A 17,834-nucleotide genomic window follows, 5' to 3' on the forward strand; every position below is an offset into this window, starting at 1 on the left:
ACTGGAACAAACCAACGCGTGTTTTTACACAAAGAAAGAAATATCTTCATGTATAACATTTGCCGAATTAACAAGTAGGCCCAAATAGTTAAGACTGTGTTGCAGACAGCATCTCACCATGTTTGTAAAGTTTCTCCTAACACAACAAGTCTCAGAATTTAGTCTGGTGATTTTCTCCACTGGCGTCAAATATGTAGCCTTTTTTAGTTACAGTTTACTGTATTAGCATAAGTCACAGTATCCTGAAGTGATTACCGTCAAATGTTTTCAGATTCCAGTAAAGACAGAGAGATTAAGACTCACTCTGTCTTCTGCCAATTTTCCTCCACAGTTTTCCATTTTCCACTCTTTCATCCCGCTGCGTCCTCTCCAGCTCCAGCTGTTATTCCGACCAGTTATTAACACAAAATTACGATCTATTTAGGAAGCATCACTGAGACTACCAGTGCTGTTTGCAGCTCATTTTCTACTAAATTAACTCGTGCTCAGAGCACCGCAAGTACAATTGAGGAAAAAGGGCTTCGGAAAATGTTTCTGTATTGTCTGTAAGTAAAAATGGTAATGATTCTGAGTTTGTTTCATCAGAACACACACACAGACAGCAGTGTGGGGAGTTGATTAATTGGGGCACCATAAATTGAAATGTTGGTGGGTTTCTGTGAAAATAGCTGTTGTAGCGCTCTGATAGCCTTTGTTAGTCTCTTGGGCTGTGTTTAAATGGCACACAGAAAATGTCATGTGTATAAATCTATTAGTGCTCGCAGATAATGAAGCGACTGGAAAAATGGACAGAATGCAAGAGAAAGCTGCTGGATTTACAGCTTACATATGGAAATATTTAGATTTACAGCCATTCACAGTTAGTAATTTTAATTCATTTTTATGCTAATCATCATCCTCGGACTTGATCCAGCTGACTACTCCTAACGCGTCTTTTATTGTTTGGTGAGAGTGTACCTTATGTACCTGAACATGGCACATCCTCCCCCTCTCAAGCTCCACTCCCCCGTATGAGACGTGATGTACCTTTAATGTGTCATACTGAATTGAGAACAGCAGGGTGGGAGGTAGGCTGCACACCAGGAGCCCACGAGGCACGCCAAGATCAAGCAGCAGAGAGACGACGAGACATTCCTCTGCATACATGAATATCATTCCAGCGAGAGAGGAAGGAGAACAAAGACCACTGAAGTTAATGACTTCTCTGTATCTTCAAGTGTGCTGCTGCGTTCTCTCTGTCCTCTAGTAGTCGCCAGGTTTAAAACAAGAAAAACAAGGAGCTGTGGCAGGACTACCAGAGATAAGGGCTCTCACTGGCAACATGTTTCTGTTTTTACTTGTTATGTTCCCTGTTATGTTGTATTAAAGCGGCTATAATCAGTGTTTTTACACCAACGGTAATCACGACAGTCATGTTTAATGGTGCAATATGTAAGAACTGACCACTTGTCAAATTCATACGCAAAACAAATAGGGGGCAGCATTTCACCAGAGTAACCGCTAACTGTAGCTGTTGTTAGCTCAGTTAGCCGTACAGCTAGCATTCAGACTCGGAGCACGGGGACAAGGGGCGTGTTAGTGTTTACACTGCAATTACAGGAGCTTTGGACAGGTGGACTGGGGCTAGCTGGTTAGCATGCTAGCTACAGTAGGTATCTCCAGAACACAATACATAGAAATCATAATGTCAAAACTGCAATTTCTTCACATTATATTGATGGTTTCTTGCACGTTTCATATTGCCCCTTTAAGTTCTTATTACCTTTGTGGAGCCTTAAGCGTCTTGAGCACCTCTCAAAGCACTGTTCTGGTCGCAACAGACATTCGTCGTCAGTCAAAAAAGCTCTAAAAACTCACTGTACGCTACCTTTTTAGCACCTAACAGCAATTACACAAAGTTAGCAAGTAGGGAGTGAACATAGTGCAGAATTTAAGCTCACGGCAAAAGAGCTGAGTTTTTCTCTCAGGAATCGGTGAGGACCGACGCTGAGCTAAAAGTGAGTGAATTTTAGACTCACATTTGTCACGTGGCCACACACGACTCCAAATGAATGCTAATGTTGCTACGTAGCTGACGGGGCGATTATTTCAGCACTAAGCACAGCTACTGAGCTAGCGTTTCAACACCATTGATGCCATAAACGCATCATTTTTGAAGAGAAAGAGTCCCAATCATCATAGACTATGACGCTTGACTATGACTCACAGGCTAGCCTCAGCGCTGACAATGACACAATGATTGATCGACACAGATAAATCAGTGTTGAATTCAGATGCGTGGTGCATTATTTTTGTTTATTGGGTCTGGTAACAACGAGTGATGAATGTCTATTATGTCTGTATAATTATTATTTTAATTGTGGTGAAAACTGGGACAGGATATGCAACTGTTTGCTAACGTGTTCATCATATCACATCAAAAGGTTATGATATGTGTATTTATTGTGTTGACAGTTGTAAGTTAGAAGGAACAATAAGTCGTGGTTGCTTTTGTGTTGCTAAATATCTTCAATCTCAATGTTAGGGAGTTATTTTGTATAGCTGTATCTTACTTGTTGTACTTACAGAGACAACATCTGAATTTGTTTCTTTCAGACAAAGGTGAGAATGTAAGTGTGGACATAGGCCTACCTTCCAAGTGTATGTAGCTGTGTATACATGTCAGTGGGTTTGTCTGTATACAAAACTGCATTTTTCAATTGAAATGGAGAACTTGTTATCTCTTCTTTGTGATTATGATGATATACATTTCTCTCCTTTTGATCGTTGAATGGTGGTATTGTAAAAATCAAAAAATAAAATTAGAAACGTCTGTGAACGTATTTGATTACTAGAACATTTTCTTTACTTTAATGTAATGTCGTGTTGTCTGTTTTTGACCAGCTAAGAACAAGAATATAGATCACAAAATGAAATGCAAGTTACATGTCTTCTTGCTGTCTATTTTTCCTCTTCCTCCTACTTTCATATCAAGTTTTAAGGATTTTACTAACATAAACCTAAAAGACAAACTTGTCTCAAAGGGCTTTGCGATCTGTGAGGCGTATGACACACTCTATTCTTAGACCTGACCTGATCAGACCTGCAGCCCTTGCTGCATGTCATTCCACCTCTCTCTCATCCGTTTCCTGTCACTTGACAGCTGTCCTGTCCAATTAAGCCATGAAAAGGCAAAAATACTAATACTAATACTAACTCTAAATAAGTTGAAAGGTTCCAGACATACATGAAGAATATGTATACGGGAAGCCCGGTGTTACAGCTTGTAAATTCTGCACTCGCTACGAACTAAATGCTAACATCAGCATGCAAACATTTCTGCTATGATGTGCTGATATATAGCATGTATGTTCACCATGTAACATTTAGTGTGTAAGCATGCTAACACTATTACCATTATCACTATAACATTACTATTTAGTTTAGTAAGCACAAAGTACAACACAGCCTTTTTGTAATGTTATGAGGTTTTTTGTCATGAAAGTATTCTTGTTAAAATTGTGACCTGGCTCAGCAGGATTCATCCTCTGGGGTCCATCAATATTTGTGCAAAATTTCAACTTCAGAATTTCTCTGTCTGCTGTGTGCTGGCTAATACTGAAGCTTCAATTAGTTAATATCCCAGCAGCCATCACAGAGTGACAAAACGTCGGCAGACACTGTACTGCTGGAGGACTGAGAAATGATCTGAGTAATGATGACACTTGAATCGTAAATTAGATCAAATTAAAACTGCAATCTTTCTCAAAATGATTTGCAATAAAATCACTCTGCTCTTATTCTGCGCGTGCTCATCCTTTGCTCCATTGCAGTGGTCGAGGTGCCCTTGTGCAAGGCACTTACAGCAGCTCCCACCGGTTTTTAAGGAGCTGATCAGTAACCCAGAAGTGAATGTGAGGCTTGATGTATGTGAGGCATTTGTGAGGAAGAACACACGCGCTCAACAAACCTCGAAAAATAAAGGTCAAAAGAATAATCATCATCATTGCCACCGACATCACAGCACTTAAATATTTCCCAGCTCTCCTCTCTGCCTTTCTGCCAAACACCCAGAACAAGCTAATTAAATCTTCTGTCAGGCATGGAAGTCACTCTGCTTTCATCCTCCCTCCATTCACGTCAGTCACATCAGGGACATGCATAATGACACATGTTTTAGGGCTGTAATTCCCCTGTGCATGTTAGACATTTCTTTCCCGCCTGCCTGCATGCTAATCGCTGAGCTGTTTTCCGACTGCGTTAGTGTTCCGTTCTTGTCCAACTCCTTGACTGCTAAATGTGTCGGGCAGGATGTGTGGCAGCTTTATTGAAGCCGGAGAGTCAGTTTGAGAGGTTATGCAGATCAAACAGGCCCAGATTGTGGGAAACACTCTCACACATACACATACGCTCTCCCTCAGGGCTAACGTACTGTTGGGCTTTAAACTTAGCTGCCACTCGTACAGGAATGCTCACTTTCCCAGGAGTCTAGAGCAGAGCGAGAGGACAGTTTAGCACATTGATCAGCATGAAAGGGCTGACGTACAGGTACAGATAACCTCACTTCCTCACAACTGGAGAATCAAATGCTGGCTGCTTGAATACATTCATACAGTCGTAGCTCAGCGGAAAAGTTGTGAATGGATCTGTCGTATGTGTGTGTGTGTGTGTAACAGTGCTTCTTCCCTCTGTTTTGCTCCTCTTGCTGGCAGCGTGTGTGTGATTAAGCTAAGATGTAATGAATAGGGACAGAGCCCTGTTGTTTGGCCAGGCGGTACTGTTTTCCAGCTGAGAGAGCCATTAACCTGTTAGGAGGATTGACTGTGAGATTACACAATCTGACTTGACCAAAACACAGGCTTCTGGCTCTTCGGAGGGTTTTCAAATGTAGAAATTAATCTTTGTTCATTGACAGGAAGGTAAACATGACACATTGGTTTGTGGCTACTGGGGTTGCAGCAGTATAGCCGCTTTAAGGTATACGGTGGTATGAAATTGGAGGTTTTTGTTGAAAACCTGTCAGCCTGTTCACGCTGCACTTTCTTCAGAGCGCTCTGTCAGTGCTTATCAAACCCATTCTGCTTTCTTATTTGACAAATTCCCAAATCAATGAAATTTCATACCACATTTTCACCGCCACTTTGCACTCTGGCAGATTGACACATAGCATGCACACACATGCAAACGAGCTCACGTTAATTAGTCATTGATGCGCGAACCTTCTGTTTTCATTCTTTTAAGGGTTATTGTAACGGATAATAACAATAACTGTGTAATACCGTATACTGGGATACTGTTTAACCATTATATTTTCTGAGATGGTCGTCCTAATGTGAAATCTCATTGTGGCTTCCACAGACTAAGAACTTCCTCCCTGTCGTAAATGCATCTGAAAGAGTGTCAATGAGAGCGGTGTTGGTTCCACTTTCAGTAACTAAATGGAGTTAAAATTTAATTGTGTTTGTCTTCCTCAGACCAGTGCGGTGCTCTGCTCAGGAGGCTGTGCTCTTCTGGCCGTCAGCTCCCTGTTGGCCATCATCACCATCTTCCTGCCCAGCGGAGGATGTGAGAGGAGGATCTGCACCCTGGCTGGATACATGCAGATGGCTGCAGGTGAGTACAGATGTGAATACAAACCTTGAAATAGCAGCACACTCATGCTAGATCCAGACAGAGATGGAGGACATCTTTGAATTTGTCCTCCATCTGTGTAAAATTCAAAATTTTGCCATCTTGCATTCTCCCTGTACCTCTCAAGTAGAAGACATCCTTCACTTTTCAGGAGTCTTTCGCCATTAGAGCCACTCTGCACCAAGCACTGATAGTGCTGCCTATAACCAGAACTGTAAAAAAAAAAAAAAAAAAGGAGCTGACTTTGTTGCCGATCAGTCACAAAAACAAGAAAAGACAAAAGAAACAACTCGAGGACAGCTGCTGCTAGGCAACCAGAGTCTGCACGGTACCTGTAGGGGTGAATCGGTGAAGGGAAGGCGAGGATAGATTTAGAGCTTGCTGTAAAAAGACAATTATGCCTCCTTAACACAGGTCATTGGTTCAGGGCTCCATGTGACTTATCAGGCTGCTGCTTTCATTCAAACAGAGAAGCAGTCTCGTAAACAGAGCGCAGACTTGTCAGCACTTGCGCTTTAAAAGCCCATAATGCAGCACGGCTCATGTCACCGCTCAGTACTGGCCTTCACGCTCTTGCATTGTGAATTCGACCATTTTGATGGCAGTCGTGTTTTCTGTTGTTATATGAGAGAATACGGTTCCTGTGTGCTTTAGATAGCAACTTATTGTCATACACATGTTACATTTACCACTGTGATACTGTAAAAACCAACACTTTATTGTGCTCCTACTGCATATTTGCACTTTTTAAGATAAACTAATGTAACATTATATACCGGTAGTGCACATCTATTTTTGTCATTAGCAAAAAGGGACACAAAGCCTCTTTAACAAACTAGAATGGCACTTTAGTAGATTGCATACCTCCACCAAGGCCCAACAGTCCCTTTTGTCCTCACTCATAGATAGCAGCCACCTTTTATGCTCATTTTCAGGTTCATACTTTTATTTTAGGTGTCAACTAGAAAATGTTTACATGCTTCAAAGTAAAAAAAAACACTTTATTTTTCTCAGACTGTCACCCTCTGTCTGAACGCTCCATTCTAGTGCCTGTCTCTTTAAGACCACCCTATTCTGAAAAGCCCAGTCGGCTCTGATTGGTCTACTGTCACGGGCCTGAGCAGGCCCCGCCCACCGTGTTTCCACATCAGCTCTGGCAGTGTTTTTGTAACCACGGCCCTGCTGAGGGTGGTGACTGTGTAGCTGTGACATCACAAGCTTACGGAGCCCTGAGGGCGCAGTTTCCCTGGATTGAGTGTTTTGATACCTGCTTTATAATAAAACAAGACATGGTAATCTCACTTTCCACAATATGGGACATCAGCCTGGTAATATTGTCATTTTTCATTAGCATAATGATGTTAGCGTTTAGCTCTCTACATCTCTGCCACTGTCTGCCTTTGCCAAAGCTCTTCCAACACCTCTGATGCCATTTTGAGTTAATAAGTCTGAAGTCACTTCATCTGCCCACTCTGTTCTTCAGGTTGACTGATCCACAAACCCTTAATCGTTATTTTTTTCCCCCTCTCTCATTTATTTAGCGTCAGCAGCAATTACGTGCCCTCTATCCTTGAGAATATTGAGTAGCTAATTTGAATCCCTGCATGTGGCATTTAACGCAGCGCAATTAGAGGCTGAATTCATTGGGCAGGTTAAATCTTTACTGACGAATCTGGAACTTTCACAGGGCATGGTTAATGGTGTGTTTAAAGTGGCCCTTATTGCTTACAGCCAGACTCTCATACTTCTCTGTCTGACTCCAGGATCAGATCAATGTTGCTTGGGGAAGATGAGAAGGAGTCTGAGGCAAACTGCTGAACCGCTCATGAATGTGTGCGTAATCCCATTCTGTGCAATAGAGCTGTGTGTCTTTCGTGGCGACAGACTTTGCGAAATGACAACGAGAAGTGAGAAGCCGGGCCTTTGTTCCGTTTCCAGGTCGACTCTTGTCTTGATAGACGGAAATTTCACAGAGAGCCCACAAAGCCCCGAGGAGGGCAGATCAGAAGAGTGTTTGTTTTCCCAGCATTGCAAGTATGTGTGTTTGTGTGTGTGCTACCAAAGAAAGCTGATAAACTGAAACAAGTAGATTAAGAACAATGGGTTTCTTTGTGCTCCGCATATTATCAGCGTTGCTTTTGAGGGTGTGTGTTTTCTAGCAGATTGGAAGAAATGAACTGCTGACGAGATGCTGCTTGTCAACTTTCCCTTTGCCGATTGAAGTGATGCCTGTTTTGATCCCCCTGTTTTCTACAACGTCTCTGACAGGCAAAGTAGATGCAAGTGTGTGTGTGTGTGTGTGTGGGAGGGAGTGATTCTCCACTTATGAAGGCTGAATGTCATGAGGAGAAAATTGAAAAGAGAATTTCATCAAATTTCTTTTGAGGCTCGGGATTAAGTTTAAACTCAAAATAAGGTTAGAATATACAGTAATTAGAGGGTATGTGACGAGAGTAAAGGTGAGGGTTTAAATCACTTTGAAGCAGTGTTTGGAGAGATTCTTCCTCAATTTGCAGTGTTGAGATTACATTTCAAATGGGAAGGAGAGGACAGGTTTATTTTGATGGGCGATGAGAGTTTGTACAAGAGGGTCACAGTTTCACTCTGTTGAAAGTTTATTTGCAATTTTCAAGGTTGGATTGAGGAAAGGAAAAATGGTTGTCAGATATAAATTCAAAAATCTAATTTCTATTTCATTAATAGGGCACTAAAGAAACAGGCCATGAGCCAAAATTGATTTTGATATTTATTTTCTCCAATTTGTGTGACCTGGAAGTTATTTTTATAATGGCAACTGCAGTGTCCCTGGAATTATAAAAGACCATAAAAGAGACAAGAATTACCTACCTAGCGTGCTATTAACTGTATGTTCAGTGATTGTCGGGGGCTTAATGTGTTTTTCTTGCCGGTAAACACACCGACCACATAGGCTGTCGCAGCTGCAGTGTCTCTGGGCTTGTTCGGAGGATGTGTTTACTGGCGAAAAAACACAAATTCAGACACGAATCATTTTTTAACTTTCTGATTTCTGATTCTCAATTGAATATCAAATGAATGAATGATACAAGGACTCCTAAGTGACTGAAAAGTCCATTCTCAATTTATGTTTCCACATCACACTTGTCTGTCAGTCAAAATCACATTGTAGTAAAAGTGGAAGTTCAGATTTTACAATGAAAAAGTCACTAGATGGAGCTTCCAAGCTTTTAAGCTTTTAAAGTTAGTTGGATACTCAAGTAAGGTTTGTACAAGTACAGCAACAACAAGAAAATCTGCACTCTACGAGATGAAAACTCTAACCTGGTTACTAACTATATGGATGTAAACAAGCTCCCAGCTCTAACCTTTTCTTTTGAGGGGATTTAGGCATTTAAATGCCAGGCTTCACCTCGCCACATACAAACGTTCGACCCATGCAAGTTCCCCCATGACATTATTTTGCAGGTTCACTGTCGCTGCCTTCTGGCCTTTGTGCTGCCCAAGGTGATTGTGATTGGTTGAAAGAAATATAAACAAGCCAGAGCAGTTTGTGCTGGAGAAAGGTCTGGCAATTTGAGCCTGCAAAATCTGACCTCCACTATCACCATTCAGCCCTAACAGACCCTTTTCACAGCAGACATTTTGACTTGTCAAAGAAGGAAAACCACAGGTGTGACCAATAACATTAACAAGGGCTCAGTTCTATTAAGCGTCACAGTAAGTCATGTCAGTTAGCGAGCACACACAGTGGCAGCGCTCTGGAAGTTCATATTAACAGAACGCAGCCGTCATTAATGTTATAAATTCCACCTTTGCTTTTCCTGCGTTGACAAGCCAAAATGTCTGCTGTGAAAAGGGACTGTTAAAGGTATAGATGACAGCGCCTTGTCCAAATATGGTGACTGTCAATAACTGCAGAAGAAGCGTGGGATTTTTCCAGTACTTGAACCTTTTGACCTCATAACACTCATAACCAAGCTGCAAGACAGCATCCACCAGAGGCTGAATCATTGTCTCCTCTAAACTGTGGTCATACAGCACACCTGCAAGCGCCTGCTGTTTCCATTTACAGTAACATCTCCTGTACCGTATTATTACACAGCTAGAAGGTAGGAGGCACAACCCAGGGCTGTTTGTATGTTCTCTTGTAGAGGTAAAGCACGAAATGACCTTACATGTCAACTGTTCCATCATCTCTTGCCCTATAAACACACACTTGCACACACACAGCGGAGGGTTGAACCAGGAAAAACCTTTTTCGAGGTAAAGCTGCCCGGCTCTTTGGTCCCGTGGGTGAAGTCCAGAATTAGATGTGAACTTGCTAACCCACCACTGGTGAAGCTCAGCGCTCCATCCAGCGGTTCAGCTGCTGCACCGCCGAGCACTGCCGCCCATCAATGTTTTACGCCTTGAGAGAGAGGGAGGCAGAACATTTCTGTGCGCTAAGGCGGGGAGCTTTTTCTCCTGTCATGCATATTTCATCAGGCTGTTCTTCTTAGTGGTCAGGATCCATTGGATTGGACGGCTCTTTGGTCTGGTGGTGTGTGTGTGGTGCGAGCGAACAGAGGGAGACATGCACATACAGACTCACACACTTTGCATGGTTGAGAAATACACAGAAGCAACACTCAATCGAATTTAATACACAAAACAAACATTTTATTTTGATTTCAAGCTAACGTTCTTGCAGCAAGGTTTTGAGTAAATGTACTTAATGCTTCATTCTTGCTGACCTCCCTTGTAATTTCAGTTAATTTTACTCACCCGCTGAAAGAAGCAGATGAACACTACGTTGGGGTTTCGTCGTGGTACAGTGCTCAGGCAGATTCTCGCAGTGCAGTTATCTGTTCAGGGCTGAAGACATGTCACACTCGGCTGAGTGTACAAGCACTCGCTGCACATACGAGCTTAATCTCAGCTGTTTTCCTGCAGGGTTATAGCCATTTTAACATATGGAGATAATTTACATTATGTGCTTACATAAAAATGTACTGGGGTTTTTATTTGCTGCAGTGATTGCCTGTTGTTTTCTGCTTTTATTGATTTGACTGCGTGTGAGTAGTACTCCTGTTTAAAAAAAAAATGCTTGAAAATGGTTCTGTGGGAGCTGCTTGGGTTGAGGACTTGAAAGCGATACGCCTGAAGCTGTGTTTTTCTGCTCTTGAAAGAAATATGAACCAAAGGGTTTTTTTTTCTTTTTCTTACCTGTACAGTCAGAGATGTTTGTGTTGTTTGTGGTTTTTCGTTCTTCCATAGAGAGATAAAAGCGGAGAAATGGCGCTCAGCAGTAAATAGGGAACCACAACTGGAATCAGGCTTCACTCTGAGTGCCGAATTTAGCACTGTGGTGGTGGTTTTTTAAAATATTAAAAGCGTATAAACCCAAATTGTCCACATGAGGGACCCTATAATTTAAGAAATACATGTGCTGCAGCATGAAAATGTTCTTGTGGTTTTCCAAAATGTCACTCTCCTTTTGAAATCTTTTAAGCTCAAGACATCAAGCGTTTCCCAAGCTGAAACACAATACGTTAATTGGAGAAACTTCAAAACCATTGTAGGCAGTAGTGCTTTGAAGAAAGCCTGGTGAGCTGATGCAAACATCAACACATAGTGATTTCTATCTGTTATCCCCTCCCTTCTCTCTACATCACCACGCTTTCCTTTTTTTTCGAGGCACATCTCTTTGCCTCTTTCTTTCCTTCAAGCGTTTCTCCTCGCTTTGCCTGTTTGGTTGTACAAGCTGTCATCGGGAGCGCTGGAATTGGTAGCTTTCCATGTTCTGCCAATGCTGGTGTTGGTACCAGAACAGGAGGATCCTGCTTGCTGGGAGGTCCTTGAGCAGGCAGGACCGCCTCTTTATCCAGTTCTCTGTCATGATTGGATAAAGTGGGCAGGGATACCAGAACATTTCTTTTTTCTTTTACTGCTTGAGCAGGGAGCGGAGAGACATGGGTTACTGACCATATATATATATATAAATAACTATTTAACACATTTTGAAGCTGGTATTTTAAGGTAAAATAGTTGAATAATGTTGCTTTTAGTAAGTTTACTATTTTACAAAATTATTTCCAGCTGATTAATTATCCTACTACCTCTCAGGTTTATTTTGTGACCCTTGTATGGTCCTGACCTCATGTTGGCAACCACTGATTTAGATCAGCATTTGATATGTTATGGAGTGGCAGGTTAAATTGGTCATGGGCAATTGGGGAAACAACAACCAAAAACATTAGTTAGATTATTCTTCTGATATCTGCACATATCACAGTATTTCAGCCACAAGCCTGAATTTAAATGAAAACCGTGGCACTTTGGCTGCTCTCGGGCGCTGAATGAACAAATTTTGCAGCCACAGCAGAATGAATGAAAACGACTCTGTGTGAAGGAATGTTATCATTCGCACAGCGGACCGTCTTTTGCCTGAAAAAGGTTTCTAATTTGCAGCTGAACTCCTTCCAACCCAGGCTGCACCCGGTGAATATTTCCCTTTGAAGATCCCCCCTGTGCAACCCCCTGAAACTGTACTCTCGTATCTGCCCCCCCATCAGAGAGAGTCCTTCAGTGTTTTTACCCCGACCCTGGCTGCTTGGGAAAGGAGAGGCGGTGTGTGTTCCTTCACGTACATGCACACCCTCACATCCAGTTTCATTGTGCTGATGCTGAGGAAGCCCGGCCTGCTGTGTCAGCGTTCCCTTGGGCAAAGCTGCTATGCAGATGTCCTCCGAAGCATGGTGATGAAAATAGGAAGTTGCTTTGATCAAAGCACCTGCTGTGATATTTCAGTGCTGCTGTCGCCGCTGGAGCCCATATGGAACCTCCGCCAGCTGTCAATCACGTCTCCGATACAGATGAATACATCTTCCATATCAGGCTGGATTAGCGCAGCACACTCTATTAGCAGAATGTGTCCCTGCAACAATTAAATTACACTCTGCGAGTTTTTCTTTCATCAGAGGAAGGACGATTGGGCCTACATTAGTATTCTGAATCGTTTTCCTCAAAAAAGTGAGAGAACTTTTCTTAGAGAGCAAACATCACTGAACATTGTTTGATTATCCCTGCCATCTTTGAACTCCTTCCAGCTGCCTCCGGGCACAAAATGTAGCCATTCCTGTCCAGTTTACCATATTTCTGTGTGATGGGAGCAACTCCAGGTCAAGCGCCTTGCTCAAAGATTCCTGGCCAGCCGTTGTTTTGGAGCTTTTCATTTCTGCTCCGCCCTCCAGGCTGCTTTCTGCTCATTTAATATGCTGTGTGTCTGAGAGCAAACCCACGCTCCTTTCTCTGACCTGTCAGTCCTCCATCTTCCATCCAATTTCTGCTTTCATCCTTTTAACTTCTCTGCTCTCACAGAGTGTTTCCTGTAGAGCACGTTTTTATCACAATCAGCTCCCCGGACCTCTTTTTTTGCTTGTTTTCTGTCAATCGCTGATATTTCATTCTGTTTCATCATGAGTCGGCTGGCTCCGAGGCTCTCGCGCACAGGGTTGAACTTGCTCACCGATCTCGCGAAGAAATCAAGGACAGAAAAAGTCTATTTAACTTCTACACACAAGCACACGCTCTGTTTTATGTGTGTGTGTGTGTCAGCGGATAGGATGTGACCCAGTTTAGCTGCAGTGCGATGCTGACGTTGTAACCCCTTCACCTGTGACTCAGAGAGCGCTGACAATAGACATTAATCATAGATGTGCGTCTTGTCAGTCAGGAGTGTCTGCGTGTGTATGTGTGTGTCGCTTGATGTGTAATCAGAGCTGCATTGTGCTGTTGTTGTTGACAGTAATGTGATTGGTCACATCTCACCACCGCCTCTTGCTCACACACAAACACAAACACACACACACGAAGCAATCTGAACATTTTCCTCGGGTTTGCTCTGCAGTTTAACAAATCTCATTAATTAAACAGGGCAGGAGCAGATTTACACAGAAATGATTCATATTTACTGGAAAAACATTTGCGCAGCCACTTCACATGCACTCAACTCAACTCGACAAAGCATTTACAAACGTGTTTGATTCATTTATTAATACGCGTGCTGCTTTATTACAGCATATCTCATCATTGCAAATGTTACCCCCAATAAACTTGTCCTAATGTCTACTTATGAATCAAAGCCTCTGTGTGTGTTTGTGTATGCTAAACTCACTCACTGGTCAAATCTGATGTCTACTGTAATTACGGGCACGGTGGCGCTCGGCTCCTCTCGCTCACTGATACATCAGCCACAAAAACCACAGTAATTGGTTGAACCAGTCAATTAGAGCTGGAGTGTAATTAAGAGTGAACTTTCATCCTGTCCAATTCATCTATTTTCTTTTGATTTACTGGAGAGTTCTCCTATACACTTTGTGTTGAGGCGGCCGTCTGAGATCAACAGTTTTTTTTTTTTTTAATCTATCTTTAATGTTGGCCTGAGCTTTGATATTTTCCTCCTCAAATGTGAAGAAGCAAGAATACCAGTCTCTTTAAGGAATCTTCCCTCTGATATTAATGTTTTCTACAATATTAATTAACCTCCCTTATCTTCTGGAAACCCTTTGATTATCTCGTCTTCTGCACACACACATGCGGGAACTGAAAGCATGTTGTCGCGCATTCCCGAGTCGAGTCACGCTCGCGAGCAACAAATGGCATGTTGACACGGGAGTGGAGGGAGATGAACGGAGGCAGATTGAAAGGGGGGGTGGGGGAATTGCTGCACTTTATTTTTTCACTGTCTCACGTTTGTTCTGGTGGACACGCTCGGTCCTTTTCCCTCATGTCAGATGGAGGAGAACCGTCGCCGGGTCCAATACGTGTTTGTCTCTTTCTTATTCCTCTCCTGTCTCCTTTCTCTTCCGGCTCCTCCGTCATCCTGCCATGAACACCCCGGCAACGACGCACACATTCACACACACTAACACAGTCGAAGAACTAGCGGCTATGCATATTACATGAGTCCTCCACCTCTGAAGGCCTCTGTGCTTTTTACATTTTGTAACTTAAAGCAGAGATGATGAGGTGGAAGCGAGATCCTGCACTCAAGGGCCATTTCCTCACTTTCCTCGCTACTGCAGAAACCAGAAGCTGCTGTTTATGGGAAATCTGTGACTTAAAGATGTTGTCTGCAGCAGTTTAAAACATCGATAATGTATTTGTGTAATGATTATAAACAGCTGAGGCTTATGTAATTAAGGAAATCCAGTGCTTATGGATGTTGTGGTGTTTCTCTGTAATAAGACAACATTTCCAATATCACTTTCTCCCCTTACTTGAAGTTAGGCTACTCTGCATTTCTTCTCTTTGGCTTTATGATGTTACACATGTGGGTAGAGATTTTTCAACAGTGCACTCAAATTGTATACACCTTAAAGGTATTATATGCAGGGGTGCAACAGTACATGTATTATTCCTTAAACCGCCTCGGATGTCACGGTCCGTTTCATGCTTCCTGATTGATCAGCAACTGAAAACATGACAGATAGTAAGCACCCGGAGGGCCATATTTTAAGGTGAAACAACATATTGATAACCCGTTAGCATTCAACCACTTCCTAGCTAACATTACCTTTTGTTTACATCCAGTGCGTTTCACGTCAGGCTGAAATAAACAACTCAGAGTGGTGGATCTGAGGGGGACGGTCTGTCGCCCCTTTTTTCACAGTTGTACGTGAGTGGAAACATGTCGAACATGCTAACGAGTATTAGACGCCAACAGCCAGATGTCAATCACTGCAACAGGGCACATAAAAAAAGAACAGTCCAGCAACGTATCCTGCTGTTTTTAAGCAGCCTGTAGATGTGAAAGCAGACAGGGCTACAGACATTACAGAAGTAAAACGCGTTTAAATCATGTTTGCATGTGTTTATTATCAGTCCTTCATGAAAATATGACCTGTGTGAGAGTGTATATTCAGTGTTTACTGCTAAATGCACTACTAAGAAAGATGAAACAGCTTTTACAAACTAATGCCCTTAAACTGTCAACTCATTTAAATCAGGGCTTAAAACACTGCTGTTCACTGAGGCTCTCCAATGAGTTAGATACATTACCTTTTTCATAGTCTGTAACAAGTTATTTGATTGCTTTTGTTTTTATTGTCTTTATAATACTATTTAAACATTTTTCTGATGTCTTTCTATGTCATTAAAAGCACTTTGAATTGCCTTGTGTCTGAATGGTGCTATAAACCTGCCTTGCCTACAGGCTGTACCAGCTGTCTCAAGTGGAACGAGGTGGACACTAAGGGCACACTCACACTTGGCAGTTGCTCCGTGCTGTGATGAAGCATGATTGTCCTCCTCCCCAGTCCCCCGCTGGCTTACACTCACCGCTCCGGCTGCAACCGGGCCTGAGCACAGTTATGTCTTGTACATACATCATCATGTCGTAGCACGGTCACAGCACAATGGAGAAAAACGCAGATAACATGACTTTACTGGCTTTTTAAAAAAAAAAGTGTCATTTTGATCGTAGACAGCCCTCTCACATTCCTGGATTTCTTGACCATGCAAGGTGCCGCAATACGCATGATCAAACATGCTTGAGCACAGTATGGATTGCCTAATGTGAGTGCGCCCTAACAGATAGGGTCTGTTACTTTTTCCACTTGTACTGGACTCCGAGTACCAAACTGTGACTTCTGTGTGCTGATACACCCCTAACAATATTTAGCATTTCTGCAGCAAAATGTCAAACAAAACGACAAGACCTTTGTTATATATGTAATGTTGAGTTGCATTCTTACATTATCCCAAATGTTTCCAACAACCCAGAGAAATATGTAAGTTAACTCGTGGAAAACTTACCATGAATTAAACTTGAATACATTACCTCGATTGTTTCTGCCTGAGTCATGTATCAGCAATGGTTCGAGGTTTAATATTTGTCACATACACAGAGCTTACAATACAATTTGCAGTGAAATGCAACAGTGGCTGTTAAACAATGAAAACAACAACTCCCACGATCCCATACTGCCTTTGTCTTTTGTTTTGATTGAGCCCTAGCAGCTGAAACTAAATGATTTCTCACAAAACAATATTTGAAGTTAAACTGTATGCAGCAAACATTGTTGAAGTCTAATCTTTGTACTAAATAGTGCAGGTGTGTGTGACAGGGTGACACCTGTTTCTGCAACGGGGAACAAGAAGCATCTGTGCTAACACTCAGGTGTGTGCTCTGGTTGTTTGACTCGTTTTTACTCAATCTAAGTGGATCTGGAAGGGTGCTGGTTACAGTCACTTGCAGACGGCTCAGTTATGGTCACAGTAATACAACTTGTGTGCACTTGTGTGTGTGTGTGTGTGTGTGCATGCGTCTCCTAGGAATTCCCACTAGCGCCTGTTTGATGAGAACAACAGCCAGGATGACTCATTGTTGTGTCTGTGGCTGTTGGATTGCAGCTGCTTTATTCCTCCACACTGGGCCCTCAGCCGTAAACACACACACACACTCATCCAAGTGTGTGTGTGTGTGTGCATGTTTATCCATGCTTTCCTTTCAGTTTCATTTCTCTTATGTCGTTTTATCCTCTTCCCTCTCACACAGTGATTGATCCTCTGCTCTGTGGCTTCTCTTGAGTGCACAGTGATGAGTGAGAGCTCGTGCCGCGTTGTCATGTTTTTGTTTGTGCCATCTGTGTTGTTGGGGAATTAGTTTTTGTAGGCAATATGAAGGGCTGAGACCGCCGGTACCTGTCACACACACACACACACCGTGATTGATTAGGCAATGCTGCTCAATTGCTATTGCTTTGCTTGTGTTTATGACTTCCTCATTTGCATGAGGAAAATGAATGTGTTAGCTCTGCTAAGTGAATTAAAAATGCCGCATCTGAGGTCTATGTGGAGGTGTGTACATGCATGTTTGCTGACCGGCCTATTGTGGATTCTTGGACATGAATGAAATTAAGAGGAAAAATGTCAGCTCATAGTCCAGCTTATTTCACAAACGCAGACACAGGTTTTGTTTTGTGAACTCTTCGTCTTCTACTCTGTTTGTTACAGCCATGCGTACTGTAGCCTGTATCTCCTGACAGAACTCTATTTTTGTAGCCTAGTTTATCTGTTTCAAACCAGTTCTCTTCAAATTAACTTGCTAATTTCCTATTGCGACTCTGCGTTTGAGATCTGTCATGTTGCCGCACGTGCATCCCATCTAGCAGCGACGGATCATGGCTGGACCGGATGTGACTTCATTGCAAATACTGGCACAGCAACATCAGCATCAAATTAAAACAAACCACAGCAACAAA

General features: G+C 42.5%; 1 protein-coding gene across 1 annotated transcript in view; it reads left to right on the forward strand.

Moving 5' to 3' along the window:
* Positions 1-17,834, forward strand: part of LOC141006757 (LHFPL tetraspan subfamily member 7 protein) — a 99,690-nt gene that overhangs the window by 20,934 nt on the left and 60,922 nt on the right. The window contains exon 2 of the mRNA XM_073478982.1: positions 5,454-5,592. Coding sequence (XP_073335083.1) covers positions 5,454-5,592 — 139 coding nt within the window. The remainder of the gene's footprint in view (positions 1-5,453; positions 5,593-17,834) is intronic.

The sequence above is a fragment of the Pagrus major genome, chromosome 13, assembly GCF_040436345.1.
Source record: "Pagrus major chromosome 13, Pma_NU_1.0".
Lineage (NCBI taxonomy): Eukaryota > Metazoa > Chordata > Actinopteri > Spariformes > Sparidae > Pagrus > Pagrus major.